The sequence below is a fragment of the Neovison vison genome, chromosome 13, assembly GCF_020171115.1.
Source record: "Neovison vison isolate M4711 chromosome 13, ASM_NN_V1, whole genome shotgun sequence".
In the NCBI taxonomy this organism is placed as follows: Eukaryota; Metazoa; Chordata; class Mammalia; order Carnivora; family Mustelidae; genus Neogale; species Neogale vison.
The window spans coordinates 115,650,946-115,672,360 of record NC_058103.1 but is presented as its reverse complement, the minus strand read 5'-3'; the positions used below and the strand labels follow the sequence as shown (position 1 = coordinate 115,672,360).

General features: G+C 39.0%; 1 protein-coding gene across 8 annotated transcripts in view; it reads right to left on the bottom strand.

Annotated features, from left to right (window-relative positions):
• Positions 1-21,415, bottom strand: part of NEO1 (neogenin 1) — a 238,380-nt gene that overhangs the window by 31,348 nt on the left and 185,617 nt on the right. For all 8 annotated transcript variants that reach the window (XM_044231480.1, XM_044231487.1, XM_044231483.1 and 5 more), the window contains exons 10-16: positions 19,243-19,391; positions 18,223-18,361; positions 11,297-11,346; positions 10,205-10,352; positions 5,979-6,089; positions 4,708-4,902; positions 1,697-1,792 (exon numbers count right to left, since the gene is read on the bottom strand). In XM_044231480.1, coding sequence (XP_044087415.1) covers positions 1,697-1,792; positions 4,708-4,902; positions 5,979-6,089; positions 10,205-10,352; positions 11,297-11,346; positions 18,223-18,361; positions 19,243-19,391 — 888 coding nt within the window. The remainder of the gene's footprint in view (positions 1-1,696; positions 1,793-4,707; positions 4,903-5,978; positions 6,090-10,204; positions 10,353-11,296; positions 11,347-18,222; positions 18,362-19,242; positions 19,392-21,415) is intronic.

Sequence of the window (21,415 nt, the reverse complement as noted above, 5' to 3'; positions counted from 1 at the left end):
AACATGAGTGATGATGCTGGTCTTGTTAAGTAAAAGCATTAAAGAAAAAAAAGGGGGCAGAGGTGATCTTTTTAAAAAGAATAATGTAAAATTTGCATCATTATACAAAGTATCCAGAAAATATAGTAGGCAATAGAGATACACAGCTCTGGAAAACAGATGGAAAAAGCATTTCTGAAAATGATAATTTCTTGGGTTTTGGGGACCCTTTAGAAAAATTTACAAGTCTAACATATTTATTTCAATAAACCTTATCACTCAGCTCTATATTCGATGTTTTATCTACAGAAATTTTACATTATATGAATATTCCTTTATTACTAAAAATAACATTTTGGTCTCATAATAATAATTAATAATAATAATAAATGTACAGTTGATCAAATGGATAGTACAACTGACTTTATACTTTTTAAAAAATTAACATATAATGTATTATTTGTTTCAGGGGTACAGGTCTGTGATTCATCAGTCTTACACAATTCACAGCACTCACCATAGCACATACCCTCCCCAGGGTCCATCACCCAGCCACCCTATCCCTCCCACTCCCAAACCCCCAGCAACCCTCAGCTTATTTCCTGAGATTAAGAGTCTCTTATGGTGTGTCTCCCTCTCTGGTTTCATCTTGTTTCCTTTTCCCCCCTTTTCCCCCATGATCCATTGTCTTGTTTCTCAAATTCCTAGAATCAGTGAAATAGTATGATAATTGTCTTTCTCTGACTTATTTCACTTAGCATAATACCCTCTAATTCCATCCATGTCATTGCAAATGGCAAGATTTCGTTTTTTTTTTTTTAAAGATTTTATTTGTTTATTTGACAGACAGAGATCACATCACAAGTAGACAGAGAGGCAGGCAGAGAGAGAGAGAAGCAGGCTCCCTGCTGAGCATAGAGCCCGATGCGGGACTCGATCCCAGGACCCTGAGATCATGACCTGAGCCGAAGGCAGCGGCTTAACCCACTGAGCCACCCAGGCGCCCAAGATTTCGTTTTTTGATGGCCGCACAGTATTCCATTGCTGACTTTATAAACTCTCTATATAAATAAAACTCCCAATCAACTCAGGTGACTAGTGAAGAAAATGCTGGATTCACTAATCATACACATTTATTGAGACCATCAGTAACCTATATAATTCCTCTAGAGATACGGAGAAGTGGGTTTTTTTTTTTTTCCACTCATTTTAGTTATAACCCACATGACCAAAAGACAAAAATCACTTTTTTAGGGATGGGGAGGGACAGAGGGAGAGTAATAGTGAAAATCTTAAGTAGGCTCCATGCCCAGAATGGAGCCCAATGCAGGGCTCAATCTCACAACCTTAAGATCATGACCCGAGACAAAATCATGAATCAGATACTTAACCAACTAAGCTACCCAGGTGCCCCCCAAATCACTAATAATTCTTTCACAACTATAGTTCTAGATCCCAACATATTAAAAACACATGCTACATATCTACATGGAATTATTTATATGAATGACTGGACTGTTAATATTTTCTAAAAAACAAAACAGAAATTAATGGAAATTTCTTGTTTCGAAAGCCTGCTTTCCTATATGAAGCCTGCAGCTTATGCTGGCATATGATCTTCCTTCCACCGATACCTGTGGGACAGACCTCAGGCCAACATTCCACATGAGCTTCTGGAAAAAGTGCTTGAAGACCAGAGATGGACAGGATGGCTTACCTGTGTGAGGTCTGGTCACAGCACTCTCGTACAGGGGGATGCCCTCACCCACATTGTTAAAGGCTTTCAGGGTTATCACGTAGTGAGAGCTGGGATCTGAAGGAAGGAAACAAGTGAAAACACTTAGGAAAAAATTCTCCAGAACTTAAAAAATTCAAGGGTGACAGTGCATGAACTTAAGTGCGGAGGAAGTCAAGGAGGATTTTAAGAGGACTTTAAAATGTGTATGTGGGATTCCTCCAGGCTGTGGGGAAACACAGCGATGGCAGCAGACACAGCACAGAGAAACTTCTGGGATCAATGTCTCGGAGTCAGTCCCAGGAGTGAGACTGGCTGTGCCCGAATCCTCTCTTGGCCTCAACTAACCAGTGGTTTAGTGATGTTACCGTACAGCTTGGACAAGAAGAAGTAAAGGGATTTTCATGTGGTGTAAGCCCACAGGTGGAACTTGGTGATTCACTGTGGTTTTACTGGCATTTCTCTGATGATTAATGACATAGAGAATCTTCTTATGTGCTGATGGTCCTCTTGTATATCTTCTCTGGTATACTGCCCATCCCAATCTTCTGCCTAGTCTTTTACTGGAATTACCATCTTCCTGTTAAGGTGGAAGAGTTTCGTATTTTCTGGACTCAAAATTCTTTGTCAGATATTTGAATGATGAGTATTTTGTCCTAGTCTGTAGCTCATCTTTTCACTTTATTGGTGTCTTTCCCAAAGTTGGAAGTTTTAAATTTTAATGAAGTGCTATAGATTTTTTAGTTTTATAACTTATGCTTTATGCATCCTGAGAGAATCTTGTCTACCTCAAAGCCATGAAGGTTTTTTCCTGTCTTTTTCTAGAGGCTTTATGGTTTTAGCTCTTGCCTTTAGGTCTGTTTTTGTGTATGATGTGAAATAAAGGTCAGGAAAAGTTCCCTTTCTTTCTCATACAGATATCCAGTTCTTCCCACACTGTTTGTTGAAAAGACTACTCTCTCCCCACTAAATTATCTTACTGTGTTTGTCAAAAATCAATTGATCATATATATATGTATGTATATATATATATATATATATATATGCACACACACACATACACGGGTCTTTTTCTGGACTCCATTCTGTTCTATTGATCTATAATACCTACCTTTGCACCCATACCACCTCCTCGGTTTCTTGATTACTACAGTTTTATGTAAGTCCTGAAATCAGATAATGTGGCTCTTTAGAAGATATCTGAAGAAATGTTGAAAGACCACACTACTTCTATAAAAAAGCCTGCCAGGATTTTATTTGGAATTGCACTGGGGGAAATGTCATTTTAATAATATGATCCGATCCATAAACATGGTACCTCTACTTAAAAATTTAAGTCATTAATTTATTACCCTCAGCAATAATTTTCTAATTTCCAGTGAACAGACCTTGTACATATTTTTAAAAAGTATATCCCTAAGTATTTCATATTTTTTGATGCTATATAAGTAGTACTATTATTTCAATTTCGACTTCCAACTGCTTATTGTTAGTACATGGGACTATAACTATTTTTGTATATCAACTTTGTATTCCGTGACTTTGCTCAACTCACTTTTAAGTCTAAATAGCCTTTTTTTGTAGATGCCTCAGGATGGGTTTCTAAATGCCATTTTCCATAAGAGAAACCAGCATTCCTTGGAGAAATGACTAATTCAAGGGCTAAGGGTAGGAAAATATCAGATGAGACCACTATATCTTGCTGCATCAAAAGGAAGAAAGCGCTCAAAGAAAGATAGAAGATGTCAAATAGAGGAATCAATCATAAAGAGACTCCCATTCACCATTCTTTCAGTAAGGAAGAGAAGGAAAGCTCTTCTTTATAAAAAAAATGCTGATAAATGTAAAAGAAATTAGAGAATTAGAAACTCACTGGGGAAACACCACAGTAATAACTATTACTAAAGATGCTAAAACGTCTTTTAGTGAACGAAAGTTCGATGAGAAACAAGATGTTTACAAAGACTCAAGGTATCCCACCTCACAAGGTATTTATTAATTTTGAAGGAGAAAACAATAACTTTAGGGAATGTGGAAGATTCCCTCTGAACCAAGTGATTAAAGTTAATTAACATCACTAGCATCAGACTTTCATGTGCCTCCTGATAAGATGCACTGGCAAGAACACAGTGTATATCTGCTATTCCTTCCAAAAAGGCATAAGCTGAGAGCAGTGAGGAAATACTAGACATGTCTGAACTGAGAGACATTCTGTAAAATATAAACGGTCTGTTCTTATCAAAAATGTCACAGTCATAAAATTCAAGAAAAAAAACTACGGAAATGTTCTGTATCAGAGAGAACTAATGAGACATAATAACTAAATACAACACAGTGGTCCTGGACCAGAAAACAATGTTTTTCTTTTGTTATAAAGGATGTTAATGAAGAAACTATTAAAATATAAATAAAGTCTACAGATACTGTCTGAATGTTAATTTAATGACTCTGTAACACTGTACTGTAGTTATATTAGAAAACACCCTCATTTTTAGGAAATGCACATTAAAGTATCAGAGGGTGGAGGGGCATCACATCTGTAACTTACTCTCAAATGGTTCAGAGACAAAAATATGTATGTACAGGAAGACAGAATGAGAAAGCACATGTGGTAAAATGTTAACTTATGAGGACTTTTAGTGAAGAATATATAGAAATTCTTTATATATATATAATATTATATATATATTTTTTTTTGAGAGGGAGAGAGTTAAGCAGGGTGGGGAAGGGGCAGAGAGAGAAGCAGAGAAAGAATCTTAAGAAAGCTCTACGCCCAGTGCAGAGCTGGACCTGAGAGCATGACCTGAGCCAAAATCAAAAGTCAGATACTTAACCGACTGAGCCACCCAGGCACCCCTGTTTGTTCTATTTTTTTAAAGTTTTCTGTAAAATTTATTATACAATTTTATCATACAATAAAAAATTATCATACAATAAAAAGTCAAAAGAAAGAAATCCCCCATGCAATTCCTTCTTCTACTCAGCATACGTACCCAGATTTTCGATGGTGTAGTAGCGCTGTTTATAGTCCACTTTGATGGTCTGGGCATGAGGGCTGCCAATGCCATAGCCGATGGCGTAACCTCTGACCACAATGTTCTGATTCTCTGGCGGAGTCCAGCTTACTACAATACTAGTGACCAGCGGCCGGACGTGAAGAGAACTAGGCACTTCAGGAACACGAGTTTCTGGGAAGGAGAGTAGAAAAGCAAGACTTGAGAATATTTACCATCCTTGGGCCATGGTGTTTAGCCTCCTACCAAATTATCTGGGGCTAAGATTTTTTCATTATGCCCAAGAAGTCACAGAGAATCTGTACGTATAGTAGGTATGGCTCATGATTTTACTACATTCTAAGAAGAGAGCAAAACCTAAACAAATTAAATATAAGACAATGCAGTATTAATTTGGAAGGGAAGACAGAGAGATTGAAGAACCTCTGCGCAAGGGAGAGAAACAAATAAACTGCCTTTCAGTAGTTATTCATCCCACGTGGTCCCACATCTGAGTCCCAGACTCACCTAGGTGGAATAAGAAAGGCCTAACACCATCTAATTAGAAGCCTGTTGTCAACGGATGATTGAGTATCACATTGTAGCAATTGTATCAATTATTCACTCCCCAGAGTAATATGTCAGAAAATAGGAAACTTAAGAACCACACACTGATTTAAATAGTGGGAAACCGAGAGGCTTAAAAAAGGTAGCAATTTATAGTATCTTTCAATTCTGTTACTTCAAGACATTACTTGCTGTCTCAATTTAAAAATTAGTAAACCAAGAGTGGGAATAAGGACCCAGGTGTTTGGTCTCCCAAGTGCAGCACCTGTGTCTCATAAAGGCATATACACACCTATATAAAAGTACCCACTGAATCAGGAGGCAGAAAAAGGGCAAAGTGTCCAGGACTAAGGGAAAAGGCAAACTGTGGCTGAAGAAGGAGGGATGATGTGGCTCAGTGTTAAACCTCAGATCATCTGTTCAAGGGCCTTGCTAAAAAAAAACTAGACAAACACCTATACATTTTTATTTGTTCTGGTTCTGCTGAAAGGGACAGGTCTCTAAAAGCTACTGGGCTGGGGTGGGGGTGGGGAAGCACTCCTGGAGACCTCCTGCCCTACAGTGATGACAGCAGTGTAATGCACTGAAGTTAAAGCTCACAGATTTAAGCCAGACGCACCCCCACATCTGTGGTCTTCCAGTTAAACTAATCTGACTACAGTTAGTACCTAGCTCCTCCCAGTCTTGTGGATTGTTGTTCTTACCATCTAAGTCACTTTCAAAAGTTTCAGCAGACAGCCAGTCAGTAGCCGGGCCGGTACCGTTGACTGTGAGAGCAGCCACTCGGAAATTGTACTCAGTCCCCCGATCAAGACCTGAGACCCAAATGACAAAAACAAACAAACAAACAAAAAACAAAAAACAAAAAAGAGAAAGAAAAAAAGACAAGCTGAAATAAGAGTTCAGAAAACAAAAGATTAACACCTCATTAAGTATCTCATCTGCCAAGTCAGCACACAGCCACCATCTTGATAAAATTTCAGTTAGTTAACAGAGCACAAACAACCCATCAGCACAGCACAGAGGAGCTCTCAGGTCCCCAGTAGAGGCTGAAGCCCACATCAACAGGAAAACCGAGGAGCAGAGTTCCCAGGAGATTACAGAGCCCACCCCCCCATCCCCCCGGCCTTTTTTTTAAGAGCTTGAAGTCCACTCAGAAATCATTTAATGTAATCTCTTCATTTTGTTACTAAGGAAGCTAATGTCAAAAAGAGGTCGAGGATAATGAAAGAGTCATAACAAAGGAACAAAGTCAGTTGGTCTCAGAAGACTGGAAAAGACTGGAAAGAATTAAAAGCTGTAAATCCTGCTGGGTTACCTTACCTCTGTTCTCTGAGCCAACCCGTAACAAGAATAGAACAATTTTAAACACCAAATATGGTCTACAAATATATTTCAAAACAGCCTACCTGCCCATAAGTATATATAATAAGTAAAGGAGGAATAAAACCTTTCTTCTATGCAGTTTTTCATAGTATTATCAGAAATAAATTTACCAGTGTATGGAAGGCAACAAAATCCACATGTAAAAGTCTACCCTATGAAGTAGGGCAACAGCCAATAATACAGTCAGCTATTCAGATATTCATGCATCCAGTTTTTCTTTTTTTTATGTTAAAACACATAACAAAATCTATCATCTTAACTATTTTTCAGTGTACAGTTCACATGTATACATCTTAGAGCACTTAAATACTAGACATCGCATTACATCTTATGAGGATATGAGAAATGATCCTACCTCTCTATACTGAAATATTGGGATCTTTGGCCAGTAGCAATGCACAGAAGCTCTAAAGAGAGAACCACAGGGGCAGAGAGGACGTGGCCAGGATGCAGGACGGCTCAGTTACTGAATCCTGTCACGTGGTGAGAGAAGAGATGGATGGTTCTGTTCTTAGCAGGCCCATCGTGAGGCTGTCTGCCCATGAGAAAGCAACAAGCAAGGCAGAAGCAGAAGCAAAATGGCTGGACCCAAGTCCGTTTACCTGTCACCTTCCTGCATACACTGACCAGAAAGTGCCAGAGAGGGTTATGCATGTGTTTGTCATTGTTAACAGACAAATAATATAGGCCACTGGCAAACATGGTTCCACTGAGGTCCTAAAAGAATTCAACCAATCAAATTATCATTCCCTCCCCTCTGGAGAGTTACAGTGTAAGAGAGCAAGTGAGAGTGAGCGTGCGTGCACACACGTGTGAGCTAGAGATGCGTGTGTAGAGAGGCTAAGAGTTCCTCTCCCCCCAGGTAACCGACAGAGTTCATAGACTCAAACGAAGGCCCACAATTCGTATTATAAAGATACGGCAGAATGTGTTAAGTGCTGTAAGTGGTGCAAAATGAAGAAACAACAATTACTTCTGGCTAGCACAGGGTCATGTAGTTTGTGGTTCAGGAAAGGATCCTTGTAATCCACACTGCTCTCTGATACTGATCAAGCTTCAGGTTAATGCTTCAAGAGAGCAAAGATGTCCATTTTTGCTCACCATCATATACCTCGTGCAAGCACATGCTAATACGAGTTCAATAAAGTCTGTTAAGCAAATGAACCTAAATATGATTTTAAAATGCTAAGATTTTCTCCATAAAGAAAAAGCTATTTTTACATTAAAGGTGATTATTTTGCTTACACATCAAACATTTCATTGAGAAAATGAACAGTCCTCTGTGGGGGGAAAGTAACGTGTAAAATATTTCTACGCAATTACAGTGAAGTTATCAGCTCAAACCAGACTTTATAATTGTTATAAGATGTATATGAAAATAGTATATGTAACACGTATAAGAAACATTATGTAACATATCTATAACATGTATATGAAACAGTCTCCTTATGGCCCAGAACTATATTGTTTTCACATTATTAGCAACAAAGACAGTGCCTGGTATACAGTAAATATCTACTACTAAATATTCAAAATAAAAGACTTGCGGATGGGAAATGTTATCCATATTTGGAGTCAAATCAGCAACTGCTTTTTTAAATTTTCAATTAGCCAACACACAGTACACCTCATTAGTTTTGGATGTAGTGTTCAACGATTCATTAGCGGTGTACAACACCCAATGCTCGTCTCGACACGTGCCCCCCTTGATACCCATCACCTGGCTACCCCCTCCCCCTAGGCCTCTCCCTTCTGTAACCCTCAGTTTGTTTCCCGGAGTTGAGTCTCTCATGGTAGCTGATTTTTAAGAACAGCTGACTGTACTGTAACACTCCTTTAGTGAGATATCTCAGCAACACCACCGCAACCATGCCTGCCTGTCATGGCGTAGAGCTGTGGGGTTCATGTGAAGAAACTCAAGGACTGAAAGCTACCCCTGGAGACAAACATTCACCTATTTTGAAAGAAGCCAATCCCATCTTCGAGGTGAGGAGTAAGGAGAAAAGCTTGTGGGACTACTGGAGTACATGTTTTCACTGTCAAGAGACTCACTCAAGTCTTAGACACTCATCCCATTACACTTTTGACCCTAGATGTTGGTCCTCTCAAGAACTTGGCCGCTGGAGGCATAAGAAAGTGGTTGATGTCAAGCTTCTCTACCAAGAAGGGGGCAACGTAAGGGAAGCTGAGAGGTCCCCAAGGGTGATGAAATTCATTCTCAGGGCTTAGATAATGATGTCAATATCTCCAATTCTTGCAGTTTTCTTCTACTAGTTCTGTTAGAAACCCCCAAAATAATTTCTTAGGGGCATTTATCTTTATTCTTTACAAGCACAGTCCCAATATCCAAAGAGCAAAAAGCATTTCTTCTTCCCATGCTCCTCCTGCAAAGCCAACTGGCCCTTGCAGAGCCAAGTCTACTCCCCCTACTGAGGGAAGAAGATGCGGCTCTTCTGTCTTCTATAGAGAAAGCCGGTGATGGACATGCACTGTTACCAAGTACACCACTTGCTCTGCTGCACACAAAGGGAAAACGACACAAAAGTAGCTATCCTGGACAGAATTCTCTAACCCTTTATCATGTAGCAAGTAGTAGCAAGTCTAAGAAAGATTACTGCATTGCTACAGCTATTCACAAATGTTTCAGGCCACATACACATACAGGAGTGGTATCAGTGTTATAAAAATCATTTTGTAGACCTCTGCTACCAGCTACATTGAGGAGATTTTTGGCTTTTGTTTTACCTTGTTTTGAGATGGCAAAAAACCAATAGAGACTTCGGGTGGTTCAACTTACTATTTCTTGACTTTACAATGGTAAAAAAGCAATCGGCATGCAGGAAAAATTGTACTTCAAATTCTGAGTTGTGACTTTCTCCTACCCAGGCTAGCGATAGGAGGCATAATCCTCTCTTGTGATGCCTGGCAGGGGCAGTGACAGCTCCCAGTTGGCCTTGAGATCACGAGGGTAAACGCCTTATACACTTAAAACACTGTGTTTCATTCTCAGTACAGTATTCAATAAAATACATGAGATATCCAATAAGTTGTTATAAAATGGGCTTTGTGTTAGATGGTTTTGCCCAACTGCAGGCTGATGTAAGTATTCTGAGCATGTTTAAGGTATGCTAGACTAAGCTATGATTTTGGTAGGTTAGGTGTGTTAAATGTATTTTTGAGTTAGGATATTTTCAAATTTTGATGGGTTTATTGGGACATAACCCCAGTGTAAGTTGAGGAACACGTGTGTGTGTGTATATATATATATATATATACACACAATATATATAAAAGAAAATATGGGAAATACAGAAAACCACAAGAAAAGAAATAAAACTCAAACACAATCTCAATAGAGATGACAGAACCTATAAGATTGTGTTCCATTAATTTTTATTAAGTCAGAAGTAGACTGAACCATTACAAATTATTTTGAACTGTTTTCACTTCAAGTCAGCTGCTCAGAGCAGTCATTAGACTAGCATAACTCAATGCCTAAGAAAGATGCCGTCTCCTATCTTCAGCCATACGCAAGGCAGCTTACCTTCAATCAGTTGAGACGACTGTGTCCCAGGTACCAAGGTCTCAGTGACATCACTCTTTCGGGAGGCCTTCCGGTAGCGAATCTTGTAGCCAGTAATCTGACCATTTTGTGTGGCTGGAGGAGGAGGCTGCCAGTGAATCACAACACTCTGGGAAAGACAAGATTACAGGGAAAACACTGAATATGTCAAAAGCTTGGTCCTGTTTTATATATCATTATCCTGAATTCACTGATATAGAGGTAGCAGGGTACTCAGACAGAGTTTTAATTAGGGATCACTCAAAATTCTTTTTAATTTTAAAATCCTCAATGATCAAATGGGAAGATTACATTTGCAGGCAGTATGCTCTGGGCCCTTATTCTCCTGGGTATTTAGACACTAGGCAAAAGACTCAGTAAAGCTTTCAGAAGGAGAGTATGAGGTCAGAGGCACATAGATTAGAAGTAAACTATGATTAGGTGTAAGGTTCTCTTCCATCTCTATTGTGAAATGGCTTAAATTAGATAATTTCTGCCTAAAACTCTTCTTCAAGAAAGGAATCATTAATTAATAGCTGGTTTTTAATTAAAGGACAAGGATTCCCACGGTAATTTTGAAAGGACTGAGTGTCTCAGTTGTCAATGTAGTCCAGAAGTGTCTCTGGGCCTGTGAGAGGTACACGTGGTCTTCAGTGTACAATGGACTTGGCTAGGGGGGAGTCTGAGCCTATGCACCATTCTGACGGATGTCTACCTTCACTTCACAGTGGGCTCATCTCACAGAGCTAAGGGGCTATGGTATCATAAACAACTTACTTCTTCCCATCTTATCACCAGTGTTCTGAACTGCTAAGATCTATAATGTCAGAATCTGCAAAACCACAATGTATCTGAAGAAAGACTAAAGTAATCTTGGCATCAGAGAAAGGCAGTAAAGTTAAACAGAAAACACAGAGTCGGTTTCTAAGTCCAGCTTTACTGGCAGGGATAATATCTATGACACCTTACTTCTCTGCTTGATCATGATTCTGCTGATGTCAAATTTCCCTCTCCATAAGCCTTTCTGAGACTTAACAATATGCCAGTAAAAATGAATAGCAATACAAAGTTTACCTTTGAATTTCTTACTTCTAAGGACAGATTCTGAGGAGCAGCACTGGGAACTGGACAGGAAAAAAAAAAAAGAAAAAAAATTTTTTTTTCAGTCACCCACAAATCACCCCAACATGTGATATTCCTGGCTAGACTTTACACAAATGCGCATCTCAAACACTAATTTGCAACCTGAAGGCCGAAGGCTAGCTGCCAATGCCTCTCATGTTGATTGCAGTCTGTGGATAAGGTGTGGCCACATTTGATTCACTTAAAAAAAGAGAGACATTCTTATAAAGGCACCCATATCCAGGTCAGGTACTTATTTCAAAGTCAGAAACTTTCGGAAGTCAGATACTTATTTCAAAGATATGACAGTAACTCTAGACTTTTCTAGAACCCAGACATATTCTGAACCTTCAACATATTCTTTTGAATATCCTTGTTGATGGCATATCTTTATCTTGGGGAAGAACTACAAATTTTCTAAAAACAGCTCTAATGAAAAACGGCAAGTCAACATACTGGGTAACGCTGTTACGAGTCCACAATACGAGGCACATAAATCAGTGAGCACTGCATTCTTGTGGGGTTCCTAACCTGGTTTTGAAGGCAATTCCCATTAGAATAAAGAGGTATTTACAATGACAGCTTCAGTAAAGAAACGATTTGACTTCCCAAGGCCACTTTTCTAGCAGGGAACACTCATTTCAATATGAGAAGTTTGGGAGTACTGATTAAACAAACAGCTGCATTACTTTAGTTTCTCACATATGAGAACACAAGACAGGGCTATCTCAAATTTTATGATCCACACACCTTCCAGCATCCCTCTTTGTAGTAACTATAGCAAGCAAAAAGAATGTAAGTAAACCCCCTGATTAATTTCCCCTCCACTCACAGAAGTTGACTTTAACTCCTTTTTCCTAGTACATCCATGGAAACTTCTCTCTCCTTTTCTCTGACATCTGGTGACCAGATATTGACTAAGTGCCCACTGCGCTATCTGCTTCTGGAGGACAGAGACTGTGTCTTGCTCATTGTTGTATCTTGTGCTATCACAGAGCATCAGGCCTCAACCCAGAGATTCATGAACAGAGGATCTGGAGTAGGACTTATGCAGCTGCGTTTTGAAAAAAGTCTATGAATGGTTCCAGTTCAGAACCTCTGACTTAGCTGCAGAGGCAGCCGACACAGGCTGTTGCTGGTGTCTTCATCATCACCATCATCATCATCATCATCATCATCATCATCATCACCATCATCCTAGCTAAGATATGCTGCATGCTCCTAAATGGCAGGTACTTAATCCTTACAACAATTCCATGAAGGAGTTTCTATAATTATTCCCATTTTATAGATGAGAAAACTATAAAGGAGGTTCAAGGCAGTGAAGGTGACTGAGCTATTTGTTTCAGCTAATGGAGGAACCAAGATGTGTCATACTCTGCAGAACCGCCGTAACCACATGCTCACATGGACTCAGATCCCGGCAATGCAGTCAGCATGCCAACCCACTTTGTAAAGCTAGAACTGGTTCAGGTACAGATTTTACAACTTACATGTTTTCCCTCAACTTTTCTCAAAAGTCTTGGCCAAATGGCTTATGCAGCTAGCTAACCAAACTATAGTTTGTATTTATTTTTCCCAATGCTTAATCCTGCAAAATGTCAAGGACACAGAAAAGAGTGGCAAGAATAAGACAATGACTTCTACGTATTCTTTCCCTGGATTCACGAATTTTTTATGTCCTGGCACATCTGCTTTATTTCCTTCACATTATTTAGACACACATATTTATGTGTCTACATACTATTTCTCAATCATCTGAGAGATAGCTACAGTCATCATCATTCTTCACTCCTTAATACTATACTATATATTCCTAAGAACAAGGTCATTCTCCAACAAAACTATAACAAAACAATCACATTCAGAAAATTTAATCTTAGTACAAAATATTATTTAGAAATCAGCTGCATTTCTATACGCTAGCAGGAAGATTAATTAAGAAAACAATCTCATTCACAGTTGTTGCAAAAACAATAAAATACCTAGGAATAAACTTAGCCAAGGAGGTGAAAGACCTGTACTCTACAAACTATAAAACACTGATGAGAGATACTGAAGATGACACAAACAACTGGAAATACATTCCATGCTCATGGACTGGAAGAACAAATATTATTAAAATGTCCATACGACCCTAAGCAAGTTAAAGATTTACTACAATCCCTAACAAAATGCATCATTTTTCACAGAACTAGAAGAACAAATCATCCTAAAATTTGACCCCGAAGAGCCAAAGCAATCCTGAAAGAGAAGAACAAAACTGCAGGTATCACAATCCTAGATTTCAAAATATACTAGAAAGCTGTAGTAATCAAGACAGTATGGTACTGGCACAGAAACAGACACATAGATCAATAGACCAGAACAGAGAGCCCAAAACTAAACCCATAATTATATGGTCAATTAATCTTCAACAAAGGAGGTGAGACTATGCAATGGGAAAAAAACTCAACATCTTCAACTCCCCAAATGATTTTGGGAGAACTGGACAGCTACATGCAGAAGAATGAAACCGGAGCACTTTCTTACACCATACACAAAAATAAAACCAAACTGGATTAAAGACCTAAATGTGAGACCTGGAGCCATAAAAATCTTAGAGGAGAGCATAGGCAGTAATTTCTGACATTGGCCATAGCAACATTTTTCTAGATATGTCTCCTGAGGCAAGGGAAACAAAAGCGAAAATAAACTACTGGGACTACATCAAAATAAAAACTCCTGCAGCACAGCAAACAATCAACAATACTAAAAGGCAACCTACTGAATGGGAAAAGATATTTGCAAATGACATATCCGATGAAGGCTTAGTATCCAAAATATATAAAGAATTTCTACAACTCAACACCAAAACAACTCAACACCAAAACCCAATGAAAAACAGCAGAAAACACGAACAGACATTTCTCTAAAGCAGACACACAGATGACCAGGAAACACATGAAAAGATGCTCAACATCACTAATCAGGAGGGAAATACAAATCAAAACCACAATGTGATACCACCTCACACCAGTCAGAATGGCTAAAATGAAAACCAGAAGAAACAACTGTTGACAAGGATGTGGAGAAAAGCAACACCCGTGTACACTTGATGGGAATGCAAACTGGTGTAGCCACTGGGAAAAACAGCATGGAGGTTCCTCAAAAAATTAAAAATAGAATTACCATATGATCTAGTAATTCTACTACTGGACATTCACCCAAAGAATAAAAAAACATTAATTCAAATAGATACATGCACCCCTATGTTTACACAGCATTATTTATAATAGCCAGACCATAGAAGCAGCCTAAATGTCCACAGATAGATTAATGGATAAAGATGTGGTATGTGTACACACACCCCCTACACACACAATAGACTACTACTCAGCCATAAAAAAAGAATGAAATCTTGCTATTCCAACAACATGGATTGATCTGGAGCATACAATGCTAATAAGTGAAATAAATCAGAGAAAAGGACAAATACCACATGATTTCACTCATGTTAAACTTTAAAAATGAACAAAGAAAGAGACAAACAAAAAACCCCCCGGGTCTTAAATATGAAGAACTGGTGGTTACCAGAAGGGAGACAAGCGGGGGATGGGTGAAGCAGGTGAAGGGGATTAAAAGCACACTTATCACCGTGAGCAGTGAGCAATGTATGGAAGTGCTGAATCACTATATTGCATACACCTGAAACTAATATAACACTGTGGCAACTATACTAGAATTACAATTTTTTTAAATGTCAAAATTTTAAAAAGTTAGGTAACGTAACTAATAACATACCTAATACTTAAAATTGCCTAACAGGGGCACCTGGGTGGCTCAGTAGGTTAAAGCCTCTGCCTTCGGCTCAGGTCAGGATCCCGGGGTGCTGGGATCAAGCCCCGCATCGGGCTCTCTGTTCGGCCGGGAGCCTGCTTCCCTTCCTCTCTCTCTGCCTAACTGTGATCTCTGTCTGTCAAATAAAACCTTAAACAACAACAACAACAACAACAACAACAACAAAACCCTCCGTTTAAAAAAAAAAAAATTGCCTAACGGTACATCTACCCAACATTAATACTGCCCTTGATAGCTAATTTTACCCCCAGATCCAGAAGCCAGTCAAAGATAATACATGTTTTATTTTATTTCATGTGTCTTTATTTTTCTTTAACCTAGATTCTAGAATGATAATGTCCCATTTTTTCTCTGAATTGTTCTTTTACTTTTTTATTGCCCCCCCCAACTGGTTTTCTTTCATGAGACTAATATTTTTTAAGAAGCCAGGCCAGTTTATTTATATATTTTTTTAATAGAATTTCCCTGTTAGACATATCCAAACTGAGGAAAATTCTACAAATAACACAAACAGGCCTGAATTCTTGAAAAATATTACAACTTTCAGGAAACTATATATATTTATTAACTGCAATAAACACTGTTATTTTCTGTTCTACTACAGATAATTTTTTTTTTTTAATGCTGGTCTTAAAGATACCAATGTAGGGCTCTCTGCCCACCATATGAGGACTCAGGTGGAGAAGGTCACAGACATGGCGGCTGTTAGGATGGGAAAGCTGACGATAGTACCTGCAGGTCTGATATGTGCATCTGTAACTGCGCTTGCGGCTACAGAAGAATACAAAAAGCAGCTAGTACAGCCAGCGCAGCTCCCCACACAGACTGCACCACCTCTGCAGTTTAAACATGTCGAAGAGCAGCCTGGTCATTTACAAATGGGCTTAGCATCCATCTGCACTACAACTGGTCATTATATTGGCTGGTGCAATAGTGTTTATGTGTTTGTGAAAAATGGAATAATGGGTACAGTTCAATTTGGAAAAGATGCATATATCTATCTGAAGGATCCACCTCAAGATCTTCTTCCAAAAGTTGGAGAGATTACAGTTTCAGGATTGGCAGGTGTGGTTTCAGCAAGAAAAGGCTCTAGGTTTAAGAAAATTGCTTACCCACTGGGACTGGCCTCTTTAGGAGCAACTGTTTGCTACCCAGTTCAGTCAGTAATAATTGCAAAGGTAACTGGGAAAAAGGCATATCCTACAAGCCAGCAAATTTATGAAGCAATTAAATCATTGTGGACAAAAATCAACAAAGAGTCATTTCCTAAACCTAAAGAAAAATCTAAGTTGGGAAATTGTGCTGCAACAGAACTACCTGCCAAAACAACAGCTGAAATACTCAGTACCCTTGCCCACGGAACTCAGCTCTGAAACAAAGTCACAATCAGAATCCACCTCTGGGGCTACACAGTTTCTGCCTGACCCCAGCTCATGGATCCAGGCAATTCCATCTAGAAGATGCCTGCAGCACTAGAAGCTGAAATGCTCTGCGTAGAGAACTACAACATGTATGAAGTTGAAAACAATGATGGAAAAATCATGTAAAGGGTAACTGACACGGAGTATAACTTTTTTTTTTCCAGGGTATAACTTCTAAACAAAGTTTTTCTCTCATATCTTCTAATATAATGTACAGTTTGACCAATCACACATAAGGGATTAAAACACAAACTGCGAATTTAATCCAAACAATATTAAATGATTGATGAAGAGGCCGAAGTATTGGGATGCATTTAATGAATTTTAAGGGTGTTTATGAAAAATAGAGTAAATATATAAACACTGGTGAAATATGTATGTGTATATATAAATATTTATACAGATACATACACATATTTGCTTTAGCTTTTTCAAATTAATGTCAGCTAAATTAGAATGGTGTGTAGAAGGATGTGTTTCCACTCCCCCTTCTTTCATTCCCCAGAGCTGGAATAAAATATCCATTATTTTATGACCAAAAAAAAAAAAAAGATAAACATGTAGTGATCCAAAGGGCCACCTGTACCCTAATATTTACAGCAGCAATGTCCACGACAGCCAAACTGTGGAAAGAAGTCCATTGACAGGTGAATGGACAAAGAAGATATGGTATATATACAATAGAATACTACTCAGCCATCAAAAAAAGGAATTTTGCCATTTGCAACACGTGGATGGAACTAGAGGGTATTATGCTAAGTGAAATAAGTCAATCAGAGAAAGACAACTATCATATGATCTCACTTGTATGTGGAATTTAAGAAACAAAACAGAGGAGCATAGGGGAAGGGTGGGTAAAGTAAAACAAGATGAAATCAGAGAGGGAGACGAACCATAGGAGACTCTTTAGGAGACTTTAATCAGAGGAAACAAACTGAGGGTTACTGGAGGGGAAAGGGGTTGGAGGGGTGAAGGCAACTGGATGATGAGGACATTAAGGAGGGCACATGATGTAATTAGCACTGGGTGTTATAGAAGACTGATGAATCACTGACCTCTATTTCTAAAATGAATAATACACTATATGTTAATTAATTGAATTTAAATTAAAAATAGTAAAAAATAAAAACAGAAAATCCCAGTCTTGACATACTCAATCCCCTTGGCAAGCTATAGTTTGAAAAATACTGCTCTAGGTCATAGTTACATGAATACAACTTAGCTTAGAAATTCAGCCACAGGTAAGAAATGAAACTGTCACAAAATAGCGAGGAATTAAGAAGAGCTATTCAGTATAAAAATATGATTGATAAGGGTTCGTGTTATGAACAAGCAGTAAGACTTACTTATACAAAAGCTCCTACTAAAAATGAAAACATGAGAAACTATTCAGTACCAGGCACTGCATGTCCCACCCGCTCTCAGTAAATCTTTTAAACCCAATGAAGTTGGTATTATCTACATTTTACGCATAAAGAAGCATGTTCAGACATGATAAGTGACTAAAGTCCAAAAAAGGGGTAGAACTGGGATTTAATGGAATCTTCTTGCTATCAAAGCCCATGATCTGACCAGGGCCCCCAAGCATGGTATGTGATCCAAAGAAGAAAGACTCACCGTCTGATAGCGTCCGAACGGCCACGTCCTCTGTGGACACTCCCGGACCATGTCTGTTGTAAGCCACCACTCGGAAACTATACTCCGTGTATTTTTTCAACCCATTAATTGTATGGGAGTGACTTGAAACGTCAACATCCTTGGATAAAATAAAACAATTTACTTGCATGCAACTCCAGCCAAAAGAAATGCTGCAAAATAAAGAATTAACTACACAAATTCTTCATTTGATATGATGCAGATTTTTATCCCTTTTAAGAAATTCTACTTAATCAAAGCAGATTAATGAGAAACACTCACAATTTACTGAGAAATATTGCTTGATGTTTAGTGACCTTTCCTGATAAAAACTAGAGAATATAAACTGTGGGTTGCTGGGGGGAGGGGGGTTGGGAGAAGGCGGGTAGGGTTATGGACATTGGGGAGGGTATGTGCTTTTGGGTAAATTGGAAGGGGAGGTGAACCACGAGAGACTATGGACTCTGAAAAACAATCTGAGGGGTTTGAAGTGGCAGGGGGGTGGGAGGTTGGGGTACCAGGTGGTGGGTATTACAGAGGGCATGGCTTGCATGGAGCACTAGGTGTGGTGAAAAAATAATGAATACTGTTTTTCTGCAAATAAATAAATTGGAAAAAAAAAACTAGAGAATATAACCTGGTACAAAGAAATAGAGTCTGCTGACTTTCCATTTCCTGTATACAACTTTTTTTTTTTTCTGAGATTTCTAGACAAGCAAGTATTGATTTTGGGCAATAAATTTCAATTCTACTATTCCAGTCAATGGACTGAAAAATGGCTTTGGGGTGCCTAGGTGGCGCATTCAGTTAAGCATCCCACTCTTCATTTCAGCTCAGATCATGATCTCAGGGTGCTGGGTTGGAGCTCTGCGTCACGCTCCACGCTGGGTGTGGAGCCTGCTTAAGATTCTCTCTCTCCCTCCTCCTCTGCTCCTCCCACTGTGCTCTCTCTTTCTCTAAAACAAATAAATAAATCTTACCAAAAAAGGCTTCATCTTTTACCTGTTCTTTATCAGTCCCTTTTTCCATGTAGTACAATTTGTAATTCTGAATTTCCCCATTGCCAGACAATGGTGTTTCCCAGGAGACAGTGATAGAAGTCGGTGAAGCTGCGTATGCCCGGATGTTAGGTGCTGGGCCAGGGAGCTGAACTAGAAAGAAAAGTTAGAGACAGCAAGATAGGAATGAAATTTACTGAACTCTTCAATCACCAGTCTCAGCAATAACGTCATATTGGCCATGTTTTTAAAAACAATAAAAACTGAGAAAACAACTGATTTGATTGAAGTGGTTTTAGGATAATATATAAATGCATTTCCCTTTCTATGACTCAAATTATAACCAAAACTATCTGTGAAGTATCTTAAATGTATTCAAAGGAATAAATGAACATTGCAAAATTTTTCCTGTGGTTTATAAAATCCCTAGTTTTAGAGGAGGACTGCAGCATGTAAAAGTAGCCATCACAAAAAGAGGGTCTTCAGGGGATTCAAGAGTACACTTACCATGATGAGCACTGAGTAATGTGTAGAACTGTTGAATTGCTCTATACAGCTGAACCTAATATAACACTGTATGCTACTTATTCTGCAATTAAAGGAAAAAACTTAAAAAAAAAAAAAAAGAGAGAGCCTTCTTTTGCCAGACAGTGTGGATACGGTGATAGACAGAGCCCCTGCCCACAAAGAATTCCCAGTCTAGAGGGAAGTCAGACATATAAATAGTTGTGAGAGTCACAAGTGCCAACAGATTTCATAATGACTGTAACGAAAACAGAAAGAGAATACACGACTCAGCTTTGAGAGGGGAGTGTGTAGGCAAGAGAAGGACTGGGGAAGACTTCTGGGGAGCCAGAAGGAACAGTGTCCTCAGATACCAAGGGAAAAATTATTCCAGTCAATGGGTGGGATATGTGAGGAGACAGTGTAATGTGGTTCAGGGCAAATACTGAATGAAGAAGGGAGGGAGAATGCGGAGAAGCAGGACACAGCCGGGTAACAAAGAGCTTCTAACGTGCTGCTGTGGAGCCTGCCTCATCCCTTGTAGGTGTTAGTAATCACTGAACAGGTACGAGCAGGAGCATGTCAGATCGGGTTTAGAAAGGACATGTCAACGTATGCATGGAAGAAAACAGTAAGGGAGTAAGACTATAGAATAATGATTTTTAAAATAGCTACCGTTTATTGAATGCTTACAATCAGCCCAGCTGAAAGTGCTTTACATGTATTTAAATTACGTCTTACGTAGTCTTTGCACTAACCCACACGAGAGCGATACTATGATCATCCCAGTCTGCAGATGAGGTTGGCTAAGAACTGTTCTGTGTGATGGGCAAGTTAGTGGTGGAGCCCGGAGCTGCACACCTTCTGACTCTAACACGTGGACTCAAGCCGATCAGGCAGGAGACACGACGCCCTGCATGGCGTGTTTGTGACGGGAAGACTTGATGGCTTGTTCACTGACTGTCCGTCTCGCTCTAACTCCTACAACAGCTCCCGGTCCTTTTTACTGTATTCTTTTCATCTGACTGATGGACTGACAAGTTCCAGCCCCAATTTATACACAAATTCCAGAGGTTACCCATGTCTACACTTTGGTAGACATTCTATATTTGAAAACCGTTTTTCTGGTGCCGGTGTTTCTACAGAATCCATTACATTTGATGAGCAGGAAAAAAACCTGGCAAAAGGTAGAACAAACCAGCTTTCTTAAGGAACAGCACCACAGCTTGATGGTTTTGCTACCGAAGCAGAGAAACCTGAATGTGGTTATTCTGACAGCTGTTTGCTTTATTTAGTCATGAATCATGTTATTCACTCAATGTTGAGAGCATGATTTTGTGCAGCCTGACAGGTGGGATTTGTCACACTTCTGCTGCTACAGAAAACTTTCCTCTAAGTTATTAAAGAGGAAGGAAAACAAAATAATCCTCCAATTCCCTTGAAAATACTTTCAATATATTCATTGGATACACATAAGGAAACATGATCCTAAAAAGGCACTAAGAAATTCTTTCATTTCACCTGCACAGTGGCATAATAAATGGAAAAAATTTTAAGTTGGTTTGTTCAGCTAAGTGTGTAAAATATTTTTGGAGGGCTGCCTCCAACATTTACACCTCCCGGCCCAGGCTGAATACCTCCAGATGGAGTACACATCTCTTTCCTTTACCTCA